The 19609-nt window shown below is 50.8% G+C and overlaps 7 protein-coding genes across 7 annotated transcripts; 3 read left to right on the top strand and 4 right to left on the bottom strand.

The window, feature by feature from the left end:
* Positions 1 to 209: 209 nt before the first annotated feature.
* ASPACDRAFT_121829 (uncharacterized protein) lies at positions 210 to 1723 on the bottom strand. The gene is made up of 3 exons (XM_020196475.1): positions 1582 to 1723; positions 1236 to 1499; positions 210 to 1132 (listed from the first exon to the last, which is right to left on the bottom strand). The coding sequence occupies exons 2-3, from the start codon at positions 1479 to 1481 to the stop codon at positions 335 to 337; spliced, it is 1044 nt and encodes a 347-aa protein (XP_020055379.1). The 5' UTR covers positions 1482 to 1499; positions 1582 to 1723; the 3' UTR covers positions 210 to 334.
* Positions 1724 to 2085: 362 nt separating this feature from the next.
* On the top strand, positions 2086 to 3201 carry ASPACDRAFT_44671 (zinc-binding alcohol dehydrogenase family protein; the record flags this gene model as incomplete). Its single annotated transcript, XM_020201461.1, has 1 exon — positions 2086 to 3201. The coding sequence occupies one exon, from the start codon at positions 2086 to 2088 to the stop codon at positions 3199 to 3201; it is 1116 nt and encodes a 371-aa protein (XP_020055380.1).
* A 705-nt stretch (positions 3202 to 3906) lies between these two features.
* ASPACDRAFT_1857497 (uncharacterized protein) lies at positions 3907 to 5182 on the bottom strand (the record flags this gene model as incomplete). The annotated part of the gene is made up of 3 exons (XM_020197554.1): positions 3907 to 4468; positions 4523 to 4780; positions 5145 to 5182. The coding sequence occupies 3 exons, from the start codon at positions 5180 to 5182 to the stop codon at positions 4087 to 4089; spliced, it is 678 nt and encodes a 225-aa protein (XP_020055381.1). The 3' UTR covers positions 3907 to 4086.
* A 722-nt stretch (positions 5183 to 5904) lies between these two features.
* ASPACDRAFT_44673 (uncharacterized protein) lies at positions 5905 to 8652 on the bottom strand (the record flags this gene model as incomplete). The annotated part of the gene is made up of 2 exons (XM_020201462.1): positions 5905 to 6156; positions 8173 to 8652. The coding sequence occupies 2 exons, from the start codon at positions 8650 to 8652 to the stop codon at positions 5905 to 5907; spliced, it is 732 nt and encodes a 243-aa protein (XP_020055382.1).
* Positions 8653 to 9421: 769 nt separating this feature from the next.
* Positions 9422 to 11015, bottom strand: ASPACDRAFT_1871591 (uncharacterized protein; the record flags this gene model as incomplete). Its single annotated transcript, XM_020197973.1, has 6 exons — positions 9422 to 10079; positions 10148 to 10527; positions 10600 to 10673; positions 10724 to 10760; positions 10816 to 10841; positions 10892 to 11015. 6 exons carry the CDS (start codon positions 11013 to 11015, stop codon positions 9458 to 9460), a joined length of 1263 nt encoding a protein of 420 aa, XP_020055383.1. The 3' UTR covers positions 9422 to 9457.
* Positions 11016 to 11856: 841 nt separating this feature from the next.
* ASPACDRAFT_1871594 (FAD-dependent oxidoreductase) lies at positions 11857 to 13899 on the top strand (the record flags this gene model as incomplete). Its single annotated transcript, XM_020197974.1, has 3 exons — positions 11857 to 12290; positions 12346 to 12926; positions 12992 to 13899. The coding sequence occupies 3 exons, from the start codon at positions 11860 to 11862 to the stop codon at positions 13897 to 13899; spliced, it is 1920 nt and encodes a 639-aa protein (XP_020055384.1).
* Positions 13900 to 17270: 3371 nt separating this feature from the next.
* ASPACDRAFT_44676 (uncharacterized protein) lies at positions 17271 to 19087 on the top strand (the record flags this gene model as incomplete). Its single annotated transcript, XM_020201463.1, has 4 exons — positions 17271 to 17361; positions 17442 to 17704; positions 17762 to 17812; positions 19004 to 19087. 4 exons carry the CDS (start codon positions 17271 to 17273, stop codon positions 19085 to 19087), a joined length of 489 nt encoding a protein of 162 aa, XP_020055385.1.
* Positions 19088 to 19609: the final 522 nt, after the last annotated feature.

A 19609-nucleotide genomic window follows, 5' to 3' on the forward strand; every position in this document is an offset into this window, starting at 1 on the left:
TCCAAAGAGTGTAGAAAACAGGGCTTCCCGTCCGCTCAGCCGTACCTAAGTCACACGCCGGAAGGTTAGTAGTTGGGGGGGTGGCCGCCAGCGAATCCCTTCAGTGGTATGTTCTTTTTTGTTGCTTTATATTGTCCTTTCGTCCTGCAGATCATGTTGACGCGGCCGTACTGCGAATTGTTCTCTCGGCCAAGTCGAACTGGAAAGCCCGCGCCAAGCTCTTCAGCTCAATCTCAAGTCAGTGAAAAAGACTTGTAAATAGTTTAAGACGTAAAGATTTCTGACATCGGATACCTATACTCGGAGAAGGCAGATATCTTTCCGTTAAACACACTTATAGCGCCCGAAGCAAGACAAGCATCTTTTGTAGATCCAGATTGTCGGGGTAGCCTCGTTCTAGATACCGACATATTGACTCTCCTTCCAGTACTGTCCGTGGGGTCATCCACCACACTCCCAGTCCCCGAATCTTCCCATACCAGCAAGCCAGCAACAGCAACGCCCGAGGATCTCTCGCCAACAACAGTGACTTGAAGTTGGGAGACATGGTACTGAGAAATGTGACGAAGCTCAAGACCGTGGGCAGAAGCGGTCGATCACCGAACAGCGCCCACGCAACGTCGACGGCGATACTATGGTACACCCGTCCAGAGTCTAACGACTGTTTCCCTGAGTCGAGATCAAAGAGCCGCAGAAATGAGGCGGGAACCCCTTGAAGAGGCGCCGGGGATGGAGCGGGTCGGTTCATGATGGGATTGTTTTCCACCGGTGCTAGCGCCGCAGAAATGCGGTCTTGCGGCGGAGAGGGCATCTGACGCCAGACTTCGTCTTTTCCCCTCGCGATCCTTAACCAGGTGGGACCGCTGACGAGATTTGGATATAACGGCCAGGCCTCTTCTGGACTCGATGCATCGACATGGCAGAAGACTAGTAACCACAACAGCATGGACGTGCTGAGCAAGGCGGCTTTGTCATCGGATTGAGGATTTGATGCCAGCTTTCGATTGAAGCCAACCAGGGCTCGATCCCAGTGGTAGGATTCCGCCCAGTCGGGGGTCAATCGGAAGGGGGTTGTTGTATGGCGCTGGTACATTAAGGCTACCGTCGTAATGGCATGCTCGAGGAATGGTGTCTGGAGTGCGTCAGTGGGTGATTGATACAGTATCACTGCCTGGTAAAAAAAGGCAAAAGGAAAAAAAATAAAACTAAAATAAATTAAAAAGAATTGAGCCCACTGTCTGTGCCAATTCGACCACCTGAGTTCGATATACATCCAGCCGTTTGCCATAGCTCATGGTCGCGGCGATTTGTAGTTGGAATCGGGTTATCAACCGATCGGTCGGGCGAACCCAATAAGGTAATCCAGCTGAGGGCCGAGGCGGGGCAAGGACATGCTCGATGACGGGTTGCAGGGGCTGTGTCTTAGACTGAGTGAAGCTAAAACTACAGCAGACACCATAAGCCTGGCATTGTCGACACATGGGTTTGATTTCGTCGCACTGCCATATCAGTCAGCCATGTCAGTCAGCCATATCAGGCGGCAAATTAGCCACTGCAGTCCAGCTGAGAAGGGACACCCACCTTGACCCGTCGAAGCTTGCAGTTTTTACAGCCCCATCTGGATCGCTGTCTAACACGAGCTGGACCCATGATTCCAAGACCCAATCTTGTTAAGCCTGTTGTTGGGAAGAGACGAGATTGTGGATGAGTGACTTCAAGGTTGTTCTCAACCTCGCGGGGCATCGCTCTGGATCTAGGATGCCTGACGGATGCCGGATTTACCGGGTTTAAGGGCGGCCGATGGCGCTAAACCTCCTTTCGGTTACAGACCACTTTGATTGGCTCGATGGACAGTACAGCTTCATTGTCGGGTTCGATCAGATCTAATGACGTGAAGGTATGTCTGTGAGTATAACGAGTATAAGAACAGGTTTAAAACCCCAGGGTGATTGTACTGGCACTCTGCTCGTATAAGAAGTCTACTCTTGTGTCCGAACATCAAGCTAGTGACTATACTTTTTATTGTCGTGCAACCTGTGTGTCCCCGTCAGCATATATAGTTTTATTTCTTCCGCACCCTCAGAGATGCCCCCCAACCAAGCAGCTTGGCTTGTCCGTTCTAAAGGTTCTCCCTTTGATGTTCGATCCGCTCCCTACACACGCCCACGTGAAGGGGAGATTACTATACGAACTCACGCCGTGGCCATCAATCCCATTGACTGGACGGTCCAAGGCCAGGGTACCACCCTGATGTATCAATGGCTGTCCTACCCTACCATCTTGGGCACTGATGTAGCCGGAGAGGTGGTCGAGGTTGGACCGAATGTCACCACATTCAGTATCGGAGATCGTGTATTCGGAAAAGCATGTGGCACCGACGAGAAGATCAATTCTCACACCCAAGGCGGCTTCCAACTTTATGTCATCCTCGCTGCGCATATGGCCTGTCCCATCCCCGATCGACTATCGTATGAGCAAGCTACAGTGCTGCCCCTGGGAGTCTCTACTGCCGCATGTGGACTGTTTGAACCCGACCAGCTCAATCTCAAGCCCCCATGCGCTCGCCCTGAGTCCACCGGCCAGACCGTCATCATCTGGGGCGGGGCTAGTAGTGTCGGTACCTGCGCAATTCAGCTCGCGCGAGCCGCAGGATACCAAGTTTTCGCAACCGCTTCACCCAAGAACTTCGAGCTGGTGAGACAGTTAGGCTCCAGTCGGGTGTTTGACTACCGGAGCGAGACGGTCATACCAGACATGATCGCCGCCTGTCAGGGCGAGACTGTGGCTGGAGCACTGACTGTAGGGGCCAATGGAGCAGATTGCTGTTTTGATATTCTCGCTCAATGCACCGGGCCCCGGTTTATCTCCATGGCTGCGTATCCAGTGCCCCAGCCGCCTCCGACGCATCTCACGGTTCCCCGTACAGCGCTCGCATTCATGTTTGGAAACTCGAAGTACTGGTACAAGTCCCGCATGCGGGGAATCAAGTACAAATACATCTTTGCCAGCACGCTTTATCATAATGGGGTGGGGGCCATGATTTTCCAGCAGTACCTACCGCAGGCTTTGGCCGAGGGTCGGTTTCGGCCAGCGCCCGAGCCGGTCGTGTATGGCAGGGGTCTGGCCGAGATACAAGGGGCAGTGGACTTTCACAAGTTGGGAGTGTCGGCGCAGAAGGTGGTTGTGCTGTTGAATGAGTGATATTGTTTCTGCCTCGGGCTTGTTGTGGAAGCATTTGTAAAGAAAAAAAAAGAAAAAAAAAGAAAGGGGATCGGCCACCGAGGCAGCCCCATCTAGGCTATTATTTCGGCCATCACTTTTGTATTGGCACTGCCACATAACGTTGAGAACGTTTAGCATAATATGATTGCTCTTTCTGATCAACTAAGCTTCACCCATTGCTTTTCACTTACTATGGATTCTGCGTTTAACGCGGAAATGTGGACCAGGTTGGGCTACGTGTCAAAAGATTGGTTGCTAAGAGTCCTAGGTTGTATGCTTTCAGACTCTTCATCGCGCTCTATGCACAACCTGGCTCTGCTTTCGACTCATGCCTGGTAGACTGTGTACTGTACAGATTTTGAACCCCAGGCTGGTAGAAAACCCCGTCTGATCTAGAGAAACAGTAATGTCTGGACGAGTGCTAGCTAGCCGTGACTGGGAAATTCAATTTTCGAAGAGCCCGATGGCATTTTGATCAAAAAGTGGCTTGGAGTGACTTCCTGGATAGTGACTTCTGGAAAGGCAAGGGAATGAGGGGTTTGAGAGTCGAGGGGAAAGACGAGGAGCGCCGGAGTGGTTTTATATCAGATTGCAGTATAGAAACAAGCACTAGTCATGCATCGGCTGTTCTCGGATCGTTGATTGAGCAGCGGAGGAAATGATTCATTGGCCACTTCCGGGGACAGGCTTAGACAGTGGTTGTGCTCCCTCGGCTCCCAGCAGCGGTTCCCTCTCCCTCCCCGCCTTGCTCTTGTTCTCCGGTCTCTGACCAATCATCCACCAATATAGCGCCCAGACCAAATATAAGAATTGCACTCCTGCGAGAACCCCGTTGTTTACAACCGGGTATCTATACTCAAAATACTAGCCTAAGCCTAGCGTATCCCAGGTCACGGGATATACTACTCGGAAAACCCACGATATCGCGACAAAGCCAAACAAGACGGCCTGAATTGCAAGTCCCGTTAAACTCAGCGCCGTGTCGTGTACATGGTTTCGACTCTGTGCTGCCGGAAGGAATCCGGAAAAACCCCCGATGAAAGTGGCCATGGGAGTGAGGAGCACGGCATGAGGGAACATGAACATCTCGCGCAGGTCTTGGCGGGGCCAGCTCTTAATCTCTGGTGTGAGACCTAACATGTCGATGAGCTCCGGGATCAGCGAGATCATGAGGGCAAGAATGTACAGATTGCGATACGGGCTTGTGTCGGAGCCCGGCCGTCGGAGGCGAACGCATAGTATGTAGCTGATCGTCTCTGGTTTAGTGGAGGTGGTACAAGCACCCGTAGCAGACACTTACAGGATAAGAAAAAGAGCCCATGTTACGAGGCCTTGAACGAAGTTTAGCCAGTCCCCAGTGCTGGGAGGATCGTGCTTGAAAGTGCCAGCCGCAGCCTCAGGGACATTGATGGTGAGGTATACTTCTTTCGTGAGGTCTTCAGTCACAACTAGGAGATTAGCAAGCACATAGCCAAGATATATTCCCGTGCTGCTCTTCTTGGACCAGAGAGCACAATGCTGAGGAGCGAAGGAGAGGATCGTGAGGACGATTAGAATACTTAAGAAAGTTAGTGCTGTGGGGGCATATTAGAGACTAGGTAGAGGATGCGCACACTCTGAGAGAATCAGACGCCTATGGAAAAAATCGTCCAGTGGTTGCATCATATTAACAGGCAAAAGTGGCTGGTTCCTGAAAGGTGGTGGATGCGGAGAGGGGAATTGCGGCTAAGGATCCCACTATAAACCAGTCTAGCCACACCCGACTAGTTACCTTACTTTAGACGGTGTCTTACAAGACTGTATCGTTCGTACGCCTGAACCCCCTCCCTTTCAAAATCTCTTTGGTGCACGTGTTGGGCACGCACGGGACCCTTCATCAACAAGCCAAGAATTAGATAAGCTACACTATTAAATTAACTTACAGTGAGATACGGAATGTCGAGAAGATTTGAGACGTCATACTGAAAAAGATACTACAATTTATCCAGCGCCGGCCCATGGTCATAACTGCACGCCTACCCTCATAGCCGCTTGTTATAAAAGTCACCTTATGACTAAAATACATATAAAGTATACATAAACTCAACCGATGGTGTTTAGCATTAACCGCAAATCCACATTCACCGGTGAAGAGATAGAATCCAAAACAAGTGCAGATTCCAAGAAAATTATTTTTATGAGGGCGAGGTCAATATTCTATACTCACGGCCTTCTGTGTACCTATGTCGACCCCGCCAATTAACTACAGGTCAAATACATCAGGTTAAGTACAAATGTAAAATGTGTCCTGGTACTTGAAAGAGATATAGTGTAGATACCTTGAACGCCGTTGCAAAGATTACTTAAGACACAAAGTTACTCTATCTGTGGAATCTGATGCTGCCCCAGCGGTTGTGCGCATTTCCATACCCAGTAAGCCTCTGGATCGCCTTTGGCGAATACTTTAAGACGGTTCCTGCCAGTTCGACGTTGGAGATGAAAAGGTATCAGATGAAAATGAAGAAGAGACCTAACCAGGTACTTGACCGGACGCACGCAGGAAGGAAGCCAACCAACGGTATGCTTCTTCAACCATGCGATCCAGAGCCGGTCCGCCTGTCCCGAGGTCAAACAGATGCAACCCATCCGCGGGCATGGCAATCCCCGTCACGATATCCTGCTCTCGCAGCGCCTCGTGCATCCTCAGCGCTTGTGTCCACGGAACCAGCTGATCACTTGTTCATGGAGAAGATAGGTGGGAGAAAGATGCTTGCCAGCGGAGGCAGCCGCATAGGGACTGAGCTGCCGGATCCGATCCGTGGGCGGCGGCGGGGCGAAGAGAACTGAATTGATCGCCTCCTCGGTGTTGGGAATTGCACTTCGAGGCGGCAGTCGGTTGGCAAAGATCTGCAGGGTCTGTGCATGTCGAAGCATGTGCGTGTAGATGCGCGCGCGCTGCGGGCAGCCAGCGCGTATGCGGTGACGTTATCTTCGTGGTTGAACTCGTAGCCGCTTATCTATGGCGTCTCAGAAGTGGTTAGCAACCTGCTCGACGCTGATTTTATCAAGCCAGTAAAGCATAGAGGCCAAGGTAAATACCGGTTGGGATTGGATTTTCGTCGAGAATACTAGGATCCCCATTCTTGTGTGGGGCTTGCGCGGGGAGCTCACGAAGTGTAATAAAGTCTATACCAGGTGAATGTTCGACTTCATTCCTCTATTTACCTGCTTGTCCCCCGAGCCGAGTACTTACATGTATCTTCAAAATTGGTGGAACAGTAGGAAGAAACAATTGCCTCGGAAGATTGATACCCTGGAATATCCTATATTTAACTAAGCAAAAGGGCAAGGATGCCTCCAAAAAACAAGCCAATAACCCCCACACGATCGCCATCCAGGCATAAGCCGCGGTACTTGGGCTGAAGTTGCGGTAGTTATATTCGCACCCAGTACAGGGCCTTCTGCGTGTCGGTCATAGGCCCATCAAGAATATTCACCTCGGGACAAAGTCGAAAGTTGATGCTCACCAGGACTATCCCTTGGTTGAGTAGGGATTGAATCTGCTCTCGGGAAACATGCTTTCTTGAAAGCACGATGCTCGCTTCACCGTGCAGGAGAAGAGCTAGGCCGGGATGGCGTGTAGCCTGTCCGTTAGCCTAGTTCTATTCTTATTTTAGTACAAGAGATTCCTCCACTATGCGCAAGGCTGGAGTGAGAATGCTTACCCATTGGCTATTTGTACGTGGGCCCCGGCTGCAAATTGGGGAAGGGGGGAGTGTAATAGATATTCGTCGAGAGATGCGGCTTGCCGGTTTTTGAGACCAGGGTTTCACAATCCACCTCACGAGGCGGGCGATGACTTGGTAGATTGCCTAGGATCTCATCGATCCCTCCTGCGGCATCACAAGTCATATCGGGTGGAGACGCCTCCCATGGCACAGTAAATATTTGCATGGATAGATTTGTCGTCCAGGGCGTTCCTGCGCGCTACTGGAGAAGTATTTACACCGACAGATGAACAATCACAGATGAACCATCCCAAGTATTCTTCAATTAGGTTATAAGTTAAGGTGCGGTGTAAATAACAAACTGCTAGCGCAAGCAGCCTATAGTCAGCTGACCCGTGCTTGTCTTAGGCCACATCGCCTGCAAATCAGGACTGGTGATCTTATCCAGCCACCAGGCGTATGCAGTACACTGAGATCATCTCAACGGAACAGAGGGCTAAGGTAAGTCGATGTGCGGTCATATGCAGCGCCCAGATAGCCTTACGTTGAACTCCTACACCTACTACAATTGAAGTAAATATCACACTAGTTATTAAGATAAACAAAGCATTGTAGAGAGCGAGCCATTCTCCTAGAAAGTCTAGGGTTGGATCTTGGATCCACCGGGTGCAGGCGGGAGACAGTTCCATTAAGTGCACGTCCCAACTTGGTGGCGACACCGGGTTTCAAGGTTGATGAATCATGATCCGCAAACGGATGTTCTCGAACACGCGAAGTTTGAAGAATTTCAGAGCGCCACTAGTGCTTGTTCCACTGGTTGCTATTAATGTATGACTAGATCAGTGAAGAACGCGAGGTCTAGCTCGAATGCTGGTCAGTTTAATTACAACCTTGGAGAATATGCAACTGCTGTGGTTCCCTCTATATCAAATACTGCAATAACAAATTCCTCGTTAACAAACACCGTAACAAACCTACTTTACGCAGATTTTCCGGATTGAACAAGATTCGCAGGACTTTACTCGTCCTGCATCTACTTTTTAAGATATTGGGGAACCACAGCATAGATCCGTTTGCCTTTGCAATACCCAGCGATCCAGTGCATTTACTATGGCTTGTTCGCCTCAGCTCTAAGGAGCATGATTCCTGATTCTATCTTCAAACATAGGTGTAGTACTCCTATTGAAAATAAAAATGCTTGACTCCCCCGAACAAGCCATCAAAGTCCGTAACAATTGCACACTCCGGAAATACAGGCGCAAGTCTGGGAGCAGCAGTTTTCGGGGTGTTCGAAGATGCACGGCTGGCCGACGGCGGTGCACTGCGGCGGGGCGGCGCACTTGACGGAAATGCTGGCGGGCTGGCCGGTCAGCGGAACCGAGTACGTGGTGGGGTTGCTCGTCCCGCCCGTGCCCGACCACACCGCCGCGCTGTTGCCGGGCTTCGGCGTTGCAGTGAATGTGAGCTTGCTATTGCGCAGAGCCTTGAAGGTCTTCGACGCGCTGTCGAAAGTGAAGGAGTCCCCGTAAATGTCGGCCGGAAACTTGACCGTCACGGAGCATCCTTCGTTGGCGATGGTCAATTGTGCGCAAGCTACGCTCGCGACCGCATTGCCGATGAGGCCGTCGGCCGGGGTGTGGCTGCAGATGTCTCTCCTGTCAAGCACCGGCGAGGCGTTTGCTAGGAATGCGCCAAGGAGGTGGAGGAGGCTGCCTTTGAGCATTATGATTGGGTCAGGAGGGTCAATGGGGAGAGGTGGTTGAGGTCTGAATATTGTAGTGCTGCCTTGGATTAGAATGTCGATGTTCAAGAGCAGGGGAGGTCCAGGTCTGCTTTTTTTATATGTCAGATCGTGCCCAATTATATGGCACATGACGGTGCGACAGGAAGGAGATGTTGAACTAGATGAAGCCTATTGCAGATGAAGTTCAGCTCGATCCATGGGATAGGAACCTCCGTGAGCGGCTTGTACGAGGTCTCCCATATTGTGCCGAACCTGGTTCCGGCTATGTCTGTATGCTTAGATCATGATTACTGGGATCATTGGTCGATCGATGTTTGCTCTTGCATTCAGATCGAGTCTAGATTATTTTTTATATCTCCTCGTTTGGTTCGACATGCGCGTGATTGAATCTAAGATTGCATGTAAACCATGTGCCACAACCCGGTGAACCATGGCAGTGGTACATGCGGGTAGAAAGGCTTCGCCGCATTTGGTCTTCGCTGCCACCCCTCCCAGAATTGGAAAACCCACTAAATACAAAGGAATCAACAAGGCGCAAAAACTGAGTGTTGTTACTACAATTTCTCAGAATCATAGATATAACAAGATATTTCACCCACTGAAATTCGTAGATAATTGCTTTTCAACCAAAAGTCAACCATAATAGAAAGTGGAGATGCCGTGGAATTTACCACACCCAGTCGAGCCCGATTATTTCTCTCCTTGCCCAGATAGATAAACATAAGAAAATTGATGTGTATAAAGCGAGCGACCCATGCAATCTTCTCCGGTAAAATCTTCCCTATCAAACCAAAAAATCCACACTCCCCTCCCCCTGATGCCTCTTCGACCCTCTTACCTCCTCTTCTTCCACACTCCCACTTCCATCACTCCGACTAACCTGCACCTGCACATCCATCCTCTTGACAATCGCCCCCCCATTGCTCACCAGAATGCCTTCCTCACTACTCAAACTCAAATCCACACTCCCATTTCTCCCATCCCCCGCTTCCACTCCCACATGATACTTCCGCATCTCGCGTCGCAGCATCTCAGCCGAGGTCAGTCGTGGTCGTCCCGCTACGGCCAGTTCAAATACCCCCCCGTCGCCATTTCCTTCCCTATTCTGTGTCCCCCCACCCTTCTTGGTGGATCGAACGCGGAACCCTGAGGTACTCGTACTCCGACCATAGCCATAGCCGTACATGTTCTTGCCGGAAGAATATTGGTCGGTCGTCCCGAAGAGGCGCGGCCAGTAGCGACTGACGACCGCCTTGAGACACGGGGCGCAGGCGGCGACGACGGCAACGTGCACCTCGACGGCGGAACTGCAGAAGCCGATGGCGTAGGTCGCGTCGGTGACAGGGTGGGTCGGGAAGAAGCCGTTTGCCAGGAGGATGATTCTCCAGATGCCAATTGCGGTTGCTCTATTGTTGGGCTCTTTCTTTAGTACCTGTGAGTTGCAGATGATAAAGGAAAAGCGGGCGAAACGTACACCAATCCCATACATAATATCACGCAGACGGCCAGTTTCTTTCTCCACGGCATGTGGAGGCGGAAGGTGATCATGGTCGGGATCGAGACGACGAGGATATCAGTAAACAAATTGATAGCGGCGGTCGCGACACAGAAGGCCCCTTGGTTGATGCAGGTGCCGTTGGCGAGGGAGGTGTCGTAGACGTACGCGATCGGGTGGCATTGAAAGATGTCTACGAATAGAACAGCGAGGAAGAGGAGGATGGTGACGCTCGTGGTGGACCAGATGAGGAGGTTGACTGTCCGGGATTGCGACTCGAGGCGGCGGAGGAAAAAGAGGATCGAGAGCTTGACCATTGTGAGGCAGGGGTTATAGATGAGTTGGTTGGCGAAGTTCCACTGTTCGTCCAAGCTCGGGTGTCAGTCTTGGTTTGTCTTGGTGGGGCAGGATATTACTCGGAATGTTTGTACAATGAGGCCAGTTTTTATGTTGTAAGCTGCGGGAATATCCCATTCGTGGATGCCCACATAGTTGGTTTTGATGTCTTCTTCTGTCAGATAGACGTTCAAGTAGCCGATGAAGGTGCAAACAGACAATACCACGAGGTGATGGATTGGCCGATGGCCAGTAACTAACGATGTTTAGTGGGCAGTGAACTCGCGGGAGAGATCCATCATGCAACCCACATATCCGGCTACGATGAACACATCATCTGCCTCGATTAGCTAGAAGATCGACGGTCCCACCAGAAGAAAAGCTCACCAGGTCCGAACCGCGTTCCTGTCATAAACCGACTCCATGACCGCAGCACGACTGCGATCCCTCCCAGAATGGGAAAGGCGACTACTACCCCCAGAGCCACTTTCTGGTGACTGTCGTCAACCATGGGGTGTGGATAATCATCGAAGCTTTGCAAAAGCTCGCGAGGCCCGGGGATAGGGGACAGGGGATCTTATGAACTCGGTGCAGCAGCAGGCAGGGATAAATTCCTGCATGCAGGTCCATTGCACCGGTTTTCCGATGCTGACCAGCCCAGCAGGGATGCGTGTCCTAGTGTATCCAGCCTAAATACAGGAACGGTACTCTAGACAGGCTCGTTTATCTCCCTGTAATGGTAATCCTGGGCGCGGCAAAGTACAGGCAATGGCCGTGGCTTGCACTAGTCACCCCGAAAGTAAAATCCAGCCAATCACACACCAACTCGTAAACATGCAGTATCTACGGAGTAGACGGTTCGAATGGAAAGCACGGCAGAGAGCGTAAGCGGGAAAGTGAAACGTAATTTGGCACAGACACCTTGATTTGTTAGAGGTAGACATGGCCGTGGAATTGCTGCCTGGGGGGTTGTTCCGAAACTAATCGCGCCGGTAGTTTAGGGCTCGGGCGGGATTGGCCGAGGCCCGGACCATCTGGGGATTTCAATCCACCGGACCCTCACTAACGCCAGACTATCCACAATCGCTCCTCGCTAGCGACCAAACTAACACCGGGGAATGCGAGCAAATATCCCGTGCAATCTCCGGCAAGGACCAGCCCAGCCTCGGTCTTCGGTCCAAGCTAAAAAACACAATGGACTGTGGATCGGCCAACTGCACGTTGTTGTTGACTTTCGACCATCATTCCACATGGGCCGTCCTGCCATATGCCCCACCAATTCTGGGAGATTCTTCTCGGTGGTATTTAAATGGGCAAAGCCCGGCCTGTAGATATGGGCTGACAATTTCGTGTTCATGATGGTTCCTTCAACACCTTCACTACTGGCCGCACTGGGCGTATGCTCGCAGGCCCTGGCCGCTGTGGGGACAGTTCCTGTGGCTGCCACCACGTTCTCCTCCGCCAACTCAATCGCCAATGCGTCGTATTTTGTCAGTGAAACACAGCAGCTCACCAACGGTGTCTTAAGGACGCTGGGGAAGTATCAGTCCCTGTTCAAGTTTGCTGACGCCAACCTCACCCTGCCCGCAGTGGGCACATGTAAGGTTTACCCCGGAGACGCTGCGTGGCCCTCGACCTCCCAGTGGTCAGTATTGAACCAAGCACTAGGCGGTGCTCTCATCAAGACAGTCCCCCTGGCTGCGACCTGCTACCCAGATTGGTCTGCTTACTACAACCAAACAGCCTGTGAAGAGATCTCCGATGACTGGACTGTGTCGTACCTACAGTACGTTCTCCCCCTCCATGGGAATGTCTCTGAATGTAAACGCTGACCTAAGTAGTGCTGCAGACCCTGCCTCAATCATGTGGCCTCTATTCGAGGGTCGTAGCTGTCTCCCCACTGACATCGCGACTTCTTCCACCTGTACCATTGGTGGCTACAGCAGCTATGCCGTCAATGTCAGCACCGTGGCGCAGATCCAGCTGGCAGTCAATTTCGCTCGCAACCATGGGCTACGCTTGACAGTAAAAAACACAGGCCACGACTTCAACGGCAAGTCGACCGGTGCTGGGGCATTGGGCATCTGGACCCACAATCTCAAGGACATTGAGGTCTATGAGGAATACCATCTGGGTAACTACCGTGGCCCGGCCGTGAAGCTGGGCGCTGGTGTCCAGGCCTTTGAGGTTTACGAGAAGGCTCACGAGCTCGGCTACACCGTGGTGGGAGGCGAGGGCAAGACCGTGGGTGTGGCCGGTGGATACGTGCTGGGCGGTGGCCACTCGCCCATGTCCAGTGTCTACGGACTGGCTGCTGACCAGGTCCTGGCCCTCGAAGTTGTGCTCGCTGACGGTCGCTTCGTTACTATAACCGAGAAGTCCAACCCGGACCTCTTCTGGGCTCTTCGCGGCGGCGGCGGTGGTAAGCATATATCCCCGGATTGCCACCCATCCCTCTTCACTGTTCATACTTAACACAATTCATAGGGACCTACGGTGTCGTGACATCCATTATCTCGCGCCTTCACCCCAAGATTCCCGTCACCGTCTCCACCTTTTCCTTCATGACTTCCACTAACGTGACTACCGACACCTTCTGGGCCGGCGTGGATGCGTACATGAAGCGCTTCCCGACCAACGCCGACGCGGGCACGTACGCCTACTTCTGGATCATCAAGCTCGGCGATGAGAGCTTCGAATTCCTGATGAATCCCTACTTTGCGGTGAACTACACGGTGGCCGAGTTTAACCAGCTGATGGCCCCGTGGTTCGCCGACCTGGACCGGCTGGGCATTACCTACACCCCGAACACGACCTACTACGACAACTTTTACGACGCCTGGGAAGCGGGTTTCCCCCTTGAAACCATCGGCAGTGTGACGATGATGACCGGCTCACGCCTCATCCCGCGCGAGAACTTCGTCAACTCAACGCTCTTCAATCAGACCACTGCCGCCTTCCGTTCGACCGTCTCTGCGGGCTACTCGCTGCTGGCCTTCAACCTCAAGGCCGAGCTTCCCACCGGTTACCCAGAGAGCGCGGCCAACCCGGCCTTCCGGACCACGCTGATGCACGCCATCACCTCAACCAGCTGGGACAGCAACGCGACCAATGCGGAGATTCTGAAGACCATGGATACCTTGACGTATGATGTGCTGGGCGAGTGGCGCAAGACATGCCCGGACTCCGGGGCTTACATGTCCGAGGCAGACATCCAGGAGCCGGATTTCCAGCAGGCATTCTACGGAAATTTCTACGCACGCCTCTATGCTCTCAAGCAGCAGTGGGATCCCACGGGTCTGTTCTATGCGCCTACGGCCGTGGGGAGCGAGGATTGGGAGGTGAGAAGCTTGGATGGGTTACCAGATCAGAATGGGCGGTTGTGCCGCATTTAAGGGAATTTCACTCGTATTAATAGATGATCGGCGAAGTTTTGTATGATAAGTATTGTATAGAGGTGAAAATAAGAGCAATCATTAAGAGTTATAGATAACATAACACTTAAATCAAAGACCGCTTGACATTATCTATTCTTCGTTTGAGTTTAATGCCGTTATTGTAGTGGTAGGCGTTGCTCAGTAATACGACCATGCGATTAATGGCGGTTACCGGCCTGCTCTGTACAGGATATCAATTTATATCCCAGTTTCTCTGCTAGCCAACTTATTACAACACAACCAAGACATTGTTTTCTACAGCCTATCATGATCCAGCGAATACCTTAGAGCCGTTTTCCCTTGTAAGCTTATCCTCTCTGGTATTCTTCGCGATCCAACCCGAGATATCTTACTCGAGTCTGATTCCTCTTCAAGATCGATAATCCAATCCTCATGCGCCAAATCACCGTTTCAATCTGCCTTAAGGCGGATGAGCTGGATCCTGCGTTTCGCCGAGATCATACTCGTCTATGCGGACCCGGAACCATAAGTGTATCATTGTCGACACCATCCCGCCCAATGGAGGCGGGTACTTGAAGGATGGCCCCAGTGTTTGATACAGAGGGCACTCGAGTAGGTGTTCATGCTTATCATTGGGGCTTGGTTCTGCTCTAGCCAGCCTTGACTTGTATAGAATCTGCGGAGGGGGGGGGGAGGGGGTTTATGCAAGGTAATGGTTAAATAGGTCCATACATATCTGGCCCTACGCGATGGGTATAAGATGGCGAGGATCAGCATCCATGATCCGTCGTTGCTATGGGTGATCAACAGGTGGCTATCTGATATGATGATACCGCCGTAGTCGTTGCCGATAATGCGGACGAAGTTGGTTGGGAATGGTCTGGCTGAGGTCTGTGAGACCGAACATCAGTCATCTGCTGGTGTGAGCCGGGGAGTGGATCTAAGAGTCCCAGCGCTCGGGCACCAAAAGCAGCACACCCCAAGGTGATGACAACGAAGTAGCTCAGGCAACATCCTGTGTAATTGATGCCCTGCACAAGACTCAATCCGGGGATCGGGGTGAACTACTGAGATTTCTGGTTCAAGGTGACACAGAACAGCGCCCTAGCACCGATCCACCCGTAGCGCTTTAGGTCGTCTTGAATCCACGAAATAACACGAGTATTGCGACTGCAATAGTGATGTAGAATCCCGCGGCGAGGGGGTTAAAATCGTCGGACACAGCGACAAACAGCATGCCCGTCTACCACCGCTCCGGTTCTGGTGTATGCTCCGTTCATGCCGTTGAGCAGTTCGTACAACCTGGTGCCCATATCCCGAATGCATACCGAGCGACTGCTTCTTGGTGCAAGCCACTCTGGGGACCTTAAGTGGCTGTAATAGACTTCCTTGTTCAGCCGTCTTTGTCCTGTACTAGTTCAAAGTGTACGACGCTCTTCTACGTGATCAGCTTGTAATTCTGTATAGCCTCCTGGCACTGGAGTTCTTTTAGTTTACAATGGAGCTCCTATCAACAAGACGATCACATTGCCTGTTCTACGCTAATATATAGAACCTACTGCGTCCGGTCAACAATGAATTTGCGTACTGCTACCCGTGCACTGGATACTTTACTGATATTTTTTCTGTTCCTTCTCTGATACCGATTACGTCCAAGATCTGGTCTTAACGGTAGGTATATTTACCGAGCAGGCTGTGTCCAACACAGTTCTTAGAGTAACCTCAGAGAAAATGGACCGGGAACCATATTTTGACTTTATGCGGGATCCGGTAAGTAGTCCGGCCACATCGAGATGGACGCCTGAATTCACTTGGGCAGATTCGGCGGCTACCTACTTAAGCGACGAATAGCTTATTCCCACTGATCATTGATGTGGATAAGATTGATAGGCTACTTGAAGGGACTGGAGCCTGAGCTGATCTCACTAAACGGTGTGACAATTATATGTACGAAAACCCCATGGACTGGCTTCTTGAGGAGACTTGTACAATACTATACGCAATAGATGGTTCCTGCCAGGATCTAGTGGGTCTTATCTTATTAGCAGCATCGGCACTCTTCAAAACGCTAAGAGACATGTTATATGTTAGGTGATTGGATATAATGTACGTCAACAGTATCTCCAGCGGATTTATTGTGAAGCAAGTAAAGCACTGCGATGTATGTATGCCAGTACACATTGACCTAGCCCTAGGAAACAAGACAGGCAAAGTAGTATTCTGAAGCTAAATAACAATGAACTCGCCCGTAGTTCAGGTATTATTTCTGTGCCAACGGTGCTTACTCCACGAGCTATCCAGTTATTCTATCTTCGGAAATTTTGAATTCAAGGCTGGCGTAACACGATCGCAATACTTGACATAGTCTTTTTCTCAATATTTCAGGACCTCTGGATCAGGTCTTGCTATCGCCTGTCAAGAATCTTCAAAGGAGCGTCTTGGTCGATCAGTAAAATATGTAGGTCATAATTGATTGCAAGACCATCTCCGCGCTTCTCTTCTTCTAGATAGCCCCGTGCGTATGTATCGATCTTCTTAGATACCCACTCTCGCTTGTGTTCATATTTGTCGAAGTCAAGATAGACATCGACCAACCGCCGTTGGAGGTTTATTCTAGGGAGTATGGTTATCATCTTTTACCCACCATCTACAGATCACAGCACGCAGTCTGAAATAAAATAGTCATTATGGCATATTCTGCAACAACACCTCCGGATCATCATGTTCCTCACATTTACCTATGTAAAGTATTGTGTTTTCCAGCCCGTCACTCTCGACATAAAACCCGAGAAGAAGGAACGGGACCTCCATACTAGCCATTTGGGACCGGTAGATTCGCTCTGGGATCCCAATTTTCGCAGATTGAATCCACAGCGCCAATCCGGTCGCAAGCGCATAATCATCAATAGTAAGCTTTGGCATATTTTCTTCGAACAGGGGAGTCTCGTCCTGGGCCATGTGCATACCAGTGTAATTTTGAGTTCAGAGCTCGGTTGATCCTAACCAGCAAAAAAGAGTGGGAAACTCGTAGCTCGGCGCCGAGGGTCTAGTCTCCGGAACTCCGGAAAATGATTTTCACCGGCGACATTGTGGACCATGCCATTTGGAATACTTCTGTCGCCCCCAATGAAAAGGCAATCCGAAGTACAAACCGCGCGAGGAGCAGAGCTGGCATGGGGAAGGTCTACAATACGCTCGGTAACCATGAAACGTCGCCGGTCAATGCAATCCCTCCATCCCAGCTCGACAGATGTTCTCAATGGCTTTTCGATCTAGCATTCAACATATAGTCACAGCAGATGGGCAATTCCCAGCTCGGATATCAGGGTCTATGGAAGATACTCTGTTTATATCATGGTCATATTCCCATGGGCAGCACGGATGTCTTTCATGATGCCTCTCCCCATTTCGACCAGTTCATCAACCCGTACCAATCGACAATTGTCGCAATGTTTTTTGGTATATGACAGTCCAGCTTCGTAGGGTGGGCCCTTCGGTTATCTCAGGATCTTTATCCTTTCACTAATCTAAAACCCTAGGGCATACCCACATGGATCAATTCGAGATCAGCTGGTCAGACTACCAGGCGCAGACAACTGAAAATGGGGCATCGGTCTCCTATATCGCACCGTCGGTGTCGCCGCTGTCCGGTATTCCAGCATTCCGGATCTACACGGTACACCCGATCACATTCGGCGTGCTGGATATTGAAATATACAGTGCTGATATCGATGCGGAGGACTTTCACCTCCGGCCGCTGTGGCGCAGGACCGCGTCCATCCGAGAGGAGTACGGAGGCGTTGTAGATCCAGCCTTGGGGAACTCGCCAAGATCCGAACTGACACCCGTATTCTGACAGAACGTCACACGGGTCTTGGAAACAAACTATACGGCGTTTGACTCCTACTGGGTGCGTCGTACGTGCGGGTGGAATGTACAGCCGTGCGGGTCGGACTGCCGTGCACGGGAAATATGCCAGCTTCGAACGGCAAGGAGCCAGGATAATTGCCATCGGCTTGTGTCGACCAGTTTATTCGGCAGCAGGCATAGCTCCGAGAGTACTCGTGGTCGCAAACTACTAGCTTGAGCTGAGTGAACGTATTGAGTGGACTGTCCTGCCACTATTTGAGTAGATGAGTCCTTGGGTGAAAAGGTCTGGAAATATGTATAGAAATTCTCACCTAGTACTAACCTCGCATGTATGCTTTGTGAAGAAGACAAAATCCCCTTCCCTATCACAGGACAGGTCCTTCAACACAATACCCTTCACCAGTCACTCTTCCGTCGGGCGTTGTCACAGCTTCAACCTTGTAAGCTCGGATCCATACGCCAGAGACTTGGCTTGAGCGGTAATTTCATCAATCTAAGATCCAGATCTAGTTTATCCTCTTCCATGTCTCCAGGAACAGGTGAGTTTTCTCTTTGGTTGTCGGGACACCCTTCTCCGACCACCATGCATTTGCCAAATTCCTTCCAGGAATAGGACTCAGGATAGCTCCGGAGATAGAGTTTGACATTGACGAAGAAAGCTAGATTGCGAAATACCTCTGGAACTGGAAAGAACCAAGGCGGGATAGGCAGAAAACTACAGCACGTGTAGAGAGGTCTCGAATAGTAAGCATACGGCGTCGTGAATGCGGCCACTGCTAAGCAGGAGTCGAGGTTTCGCCCATATTTTTCCTAATCAGCTGAGACACATGTCCTGCACAGTATTTACGTGCATGCAGCCCGATGTGTTCTTGTATACCGACCTCATTACGCGCTAATGCTATACATTATGTATGTTGTCACAGCGGGACAGTGATTACCTACCCCGTCACAGCGAATAGCGTTGCATCTATCCTTTGCTGCATTTTTGGTGAGTGTGATGGAAGATTTGTAACCCGGATTTAGAAATCGCGGTGCGAGTTTGGCGACCAATAGTGGCACAGCGAAACGGACATGCCCAGCCCGGTGGATTGCAGACAAATCGATGTTGTCCAAGGGACCGACAGCAAGACTGTCGCCCGCGGCGAAGACAATATGATCAAGGGGGGCGGCAGCGCTAAGTATTCTCTCGAGGTGTTTTTCGACGTCTTCGCTGAGTAGGTCACACACATAGCCGAAGAATTTGGCGCCTTTCACCTTTTCCTTCAAGGAGCGAACACTGGCGTTGACTTTGGACTCGCTCGAGGACGCAATTTGAACGGTGGTGCCCTCTGGCAAGACATTTCTCAGCCACGCCGTATCCGATTCCTGAGCTTTAACCGATGACAAGTACGGTTGAACCTTGGATGGAAGGCATATCGATTCAAGGGGAAAGCTTCCGCGGGCAATGAATTGGGAATCAATTACAAAAGTGGCAGGATTGCTTGAGAGATGCTTGTATAAAGATTCATGCTATGTCCTTTTGGATGAGTTTGGTGTATGGAGTGGATGATAAATTGAGAAACAGAATTGGAAGAATCCATGATATCCATGATATCACCGTCGTGTGGATTCGGCGGGGCTCGAAGTACCATGATTGTCAGCTGCTGACAGACTTGAGTCCGGAAGTCCGAGATTCAAGGTCTCAAAACATTGGTCTCGTCTACCATTGGCAGACCATGGATGACAAACTAGGAAGGTCTCTTCAATTGTTCTGAGATCTACCTTTACTTAGTGTGTTTCTATGCAGATTGTACTTAATATGACCCCCGAGGAAGCCTTCACACTTTGTAATGCTCTT

This window comes from Aspergillus aculeatus (assembly GCF_001890905.1).
Source record: "Aspergillus aculeatus ATCC 16872 unplaced genomic scaffold ASPACscaffold_10, whole genome shotgun sequence".
Lineage (NCBI taxonomy): Eukaryota > Fungi > Ascomycota > Eurotiomycetes > Eurotiales > Aspergillaceae > Aspergillus > Aspergillus aculeatus.

Coding starts and splice junctions, on each gene's coding strand:
- ASPACDRAFT_121829 (XM_020196475.1), bottom strand. CDS start 1,481: ATGTGTCGACAATGCCAGGCTTATGGTGTCTGCTGTAGTTTTAGCTTC. Junction 1,133..1,235: donor TGGTCGAATTGGCACAGACA/GTGGGCTCAATT, acceptor GACGCACTCCAG/ACACCATTCCTCGAGCATGC.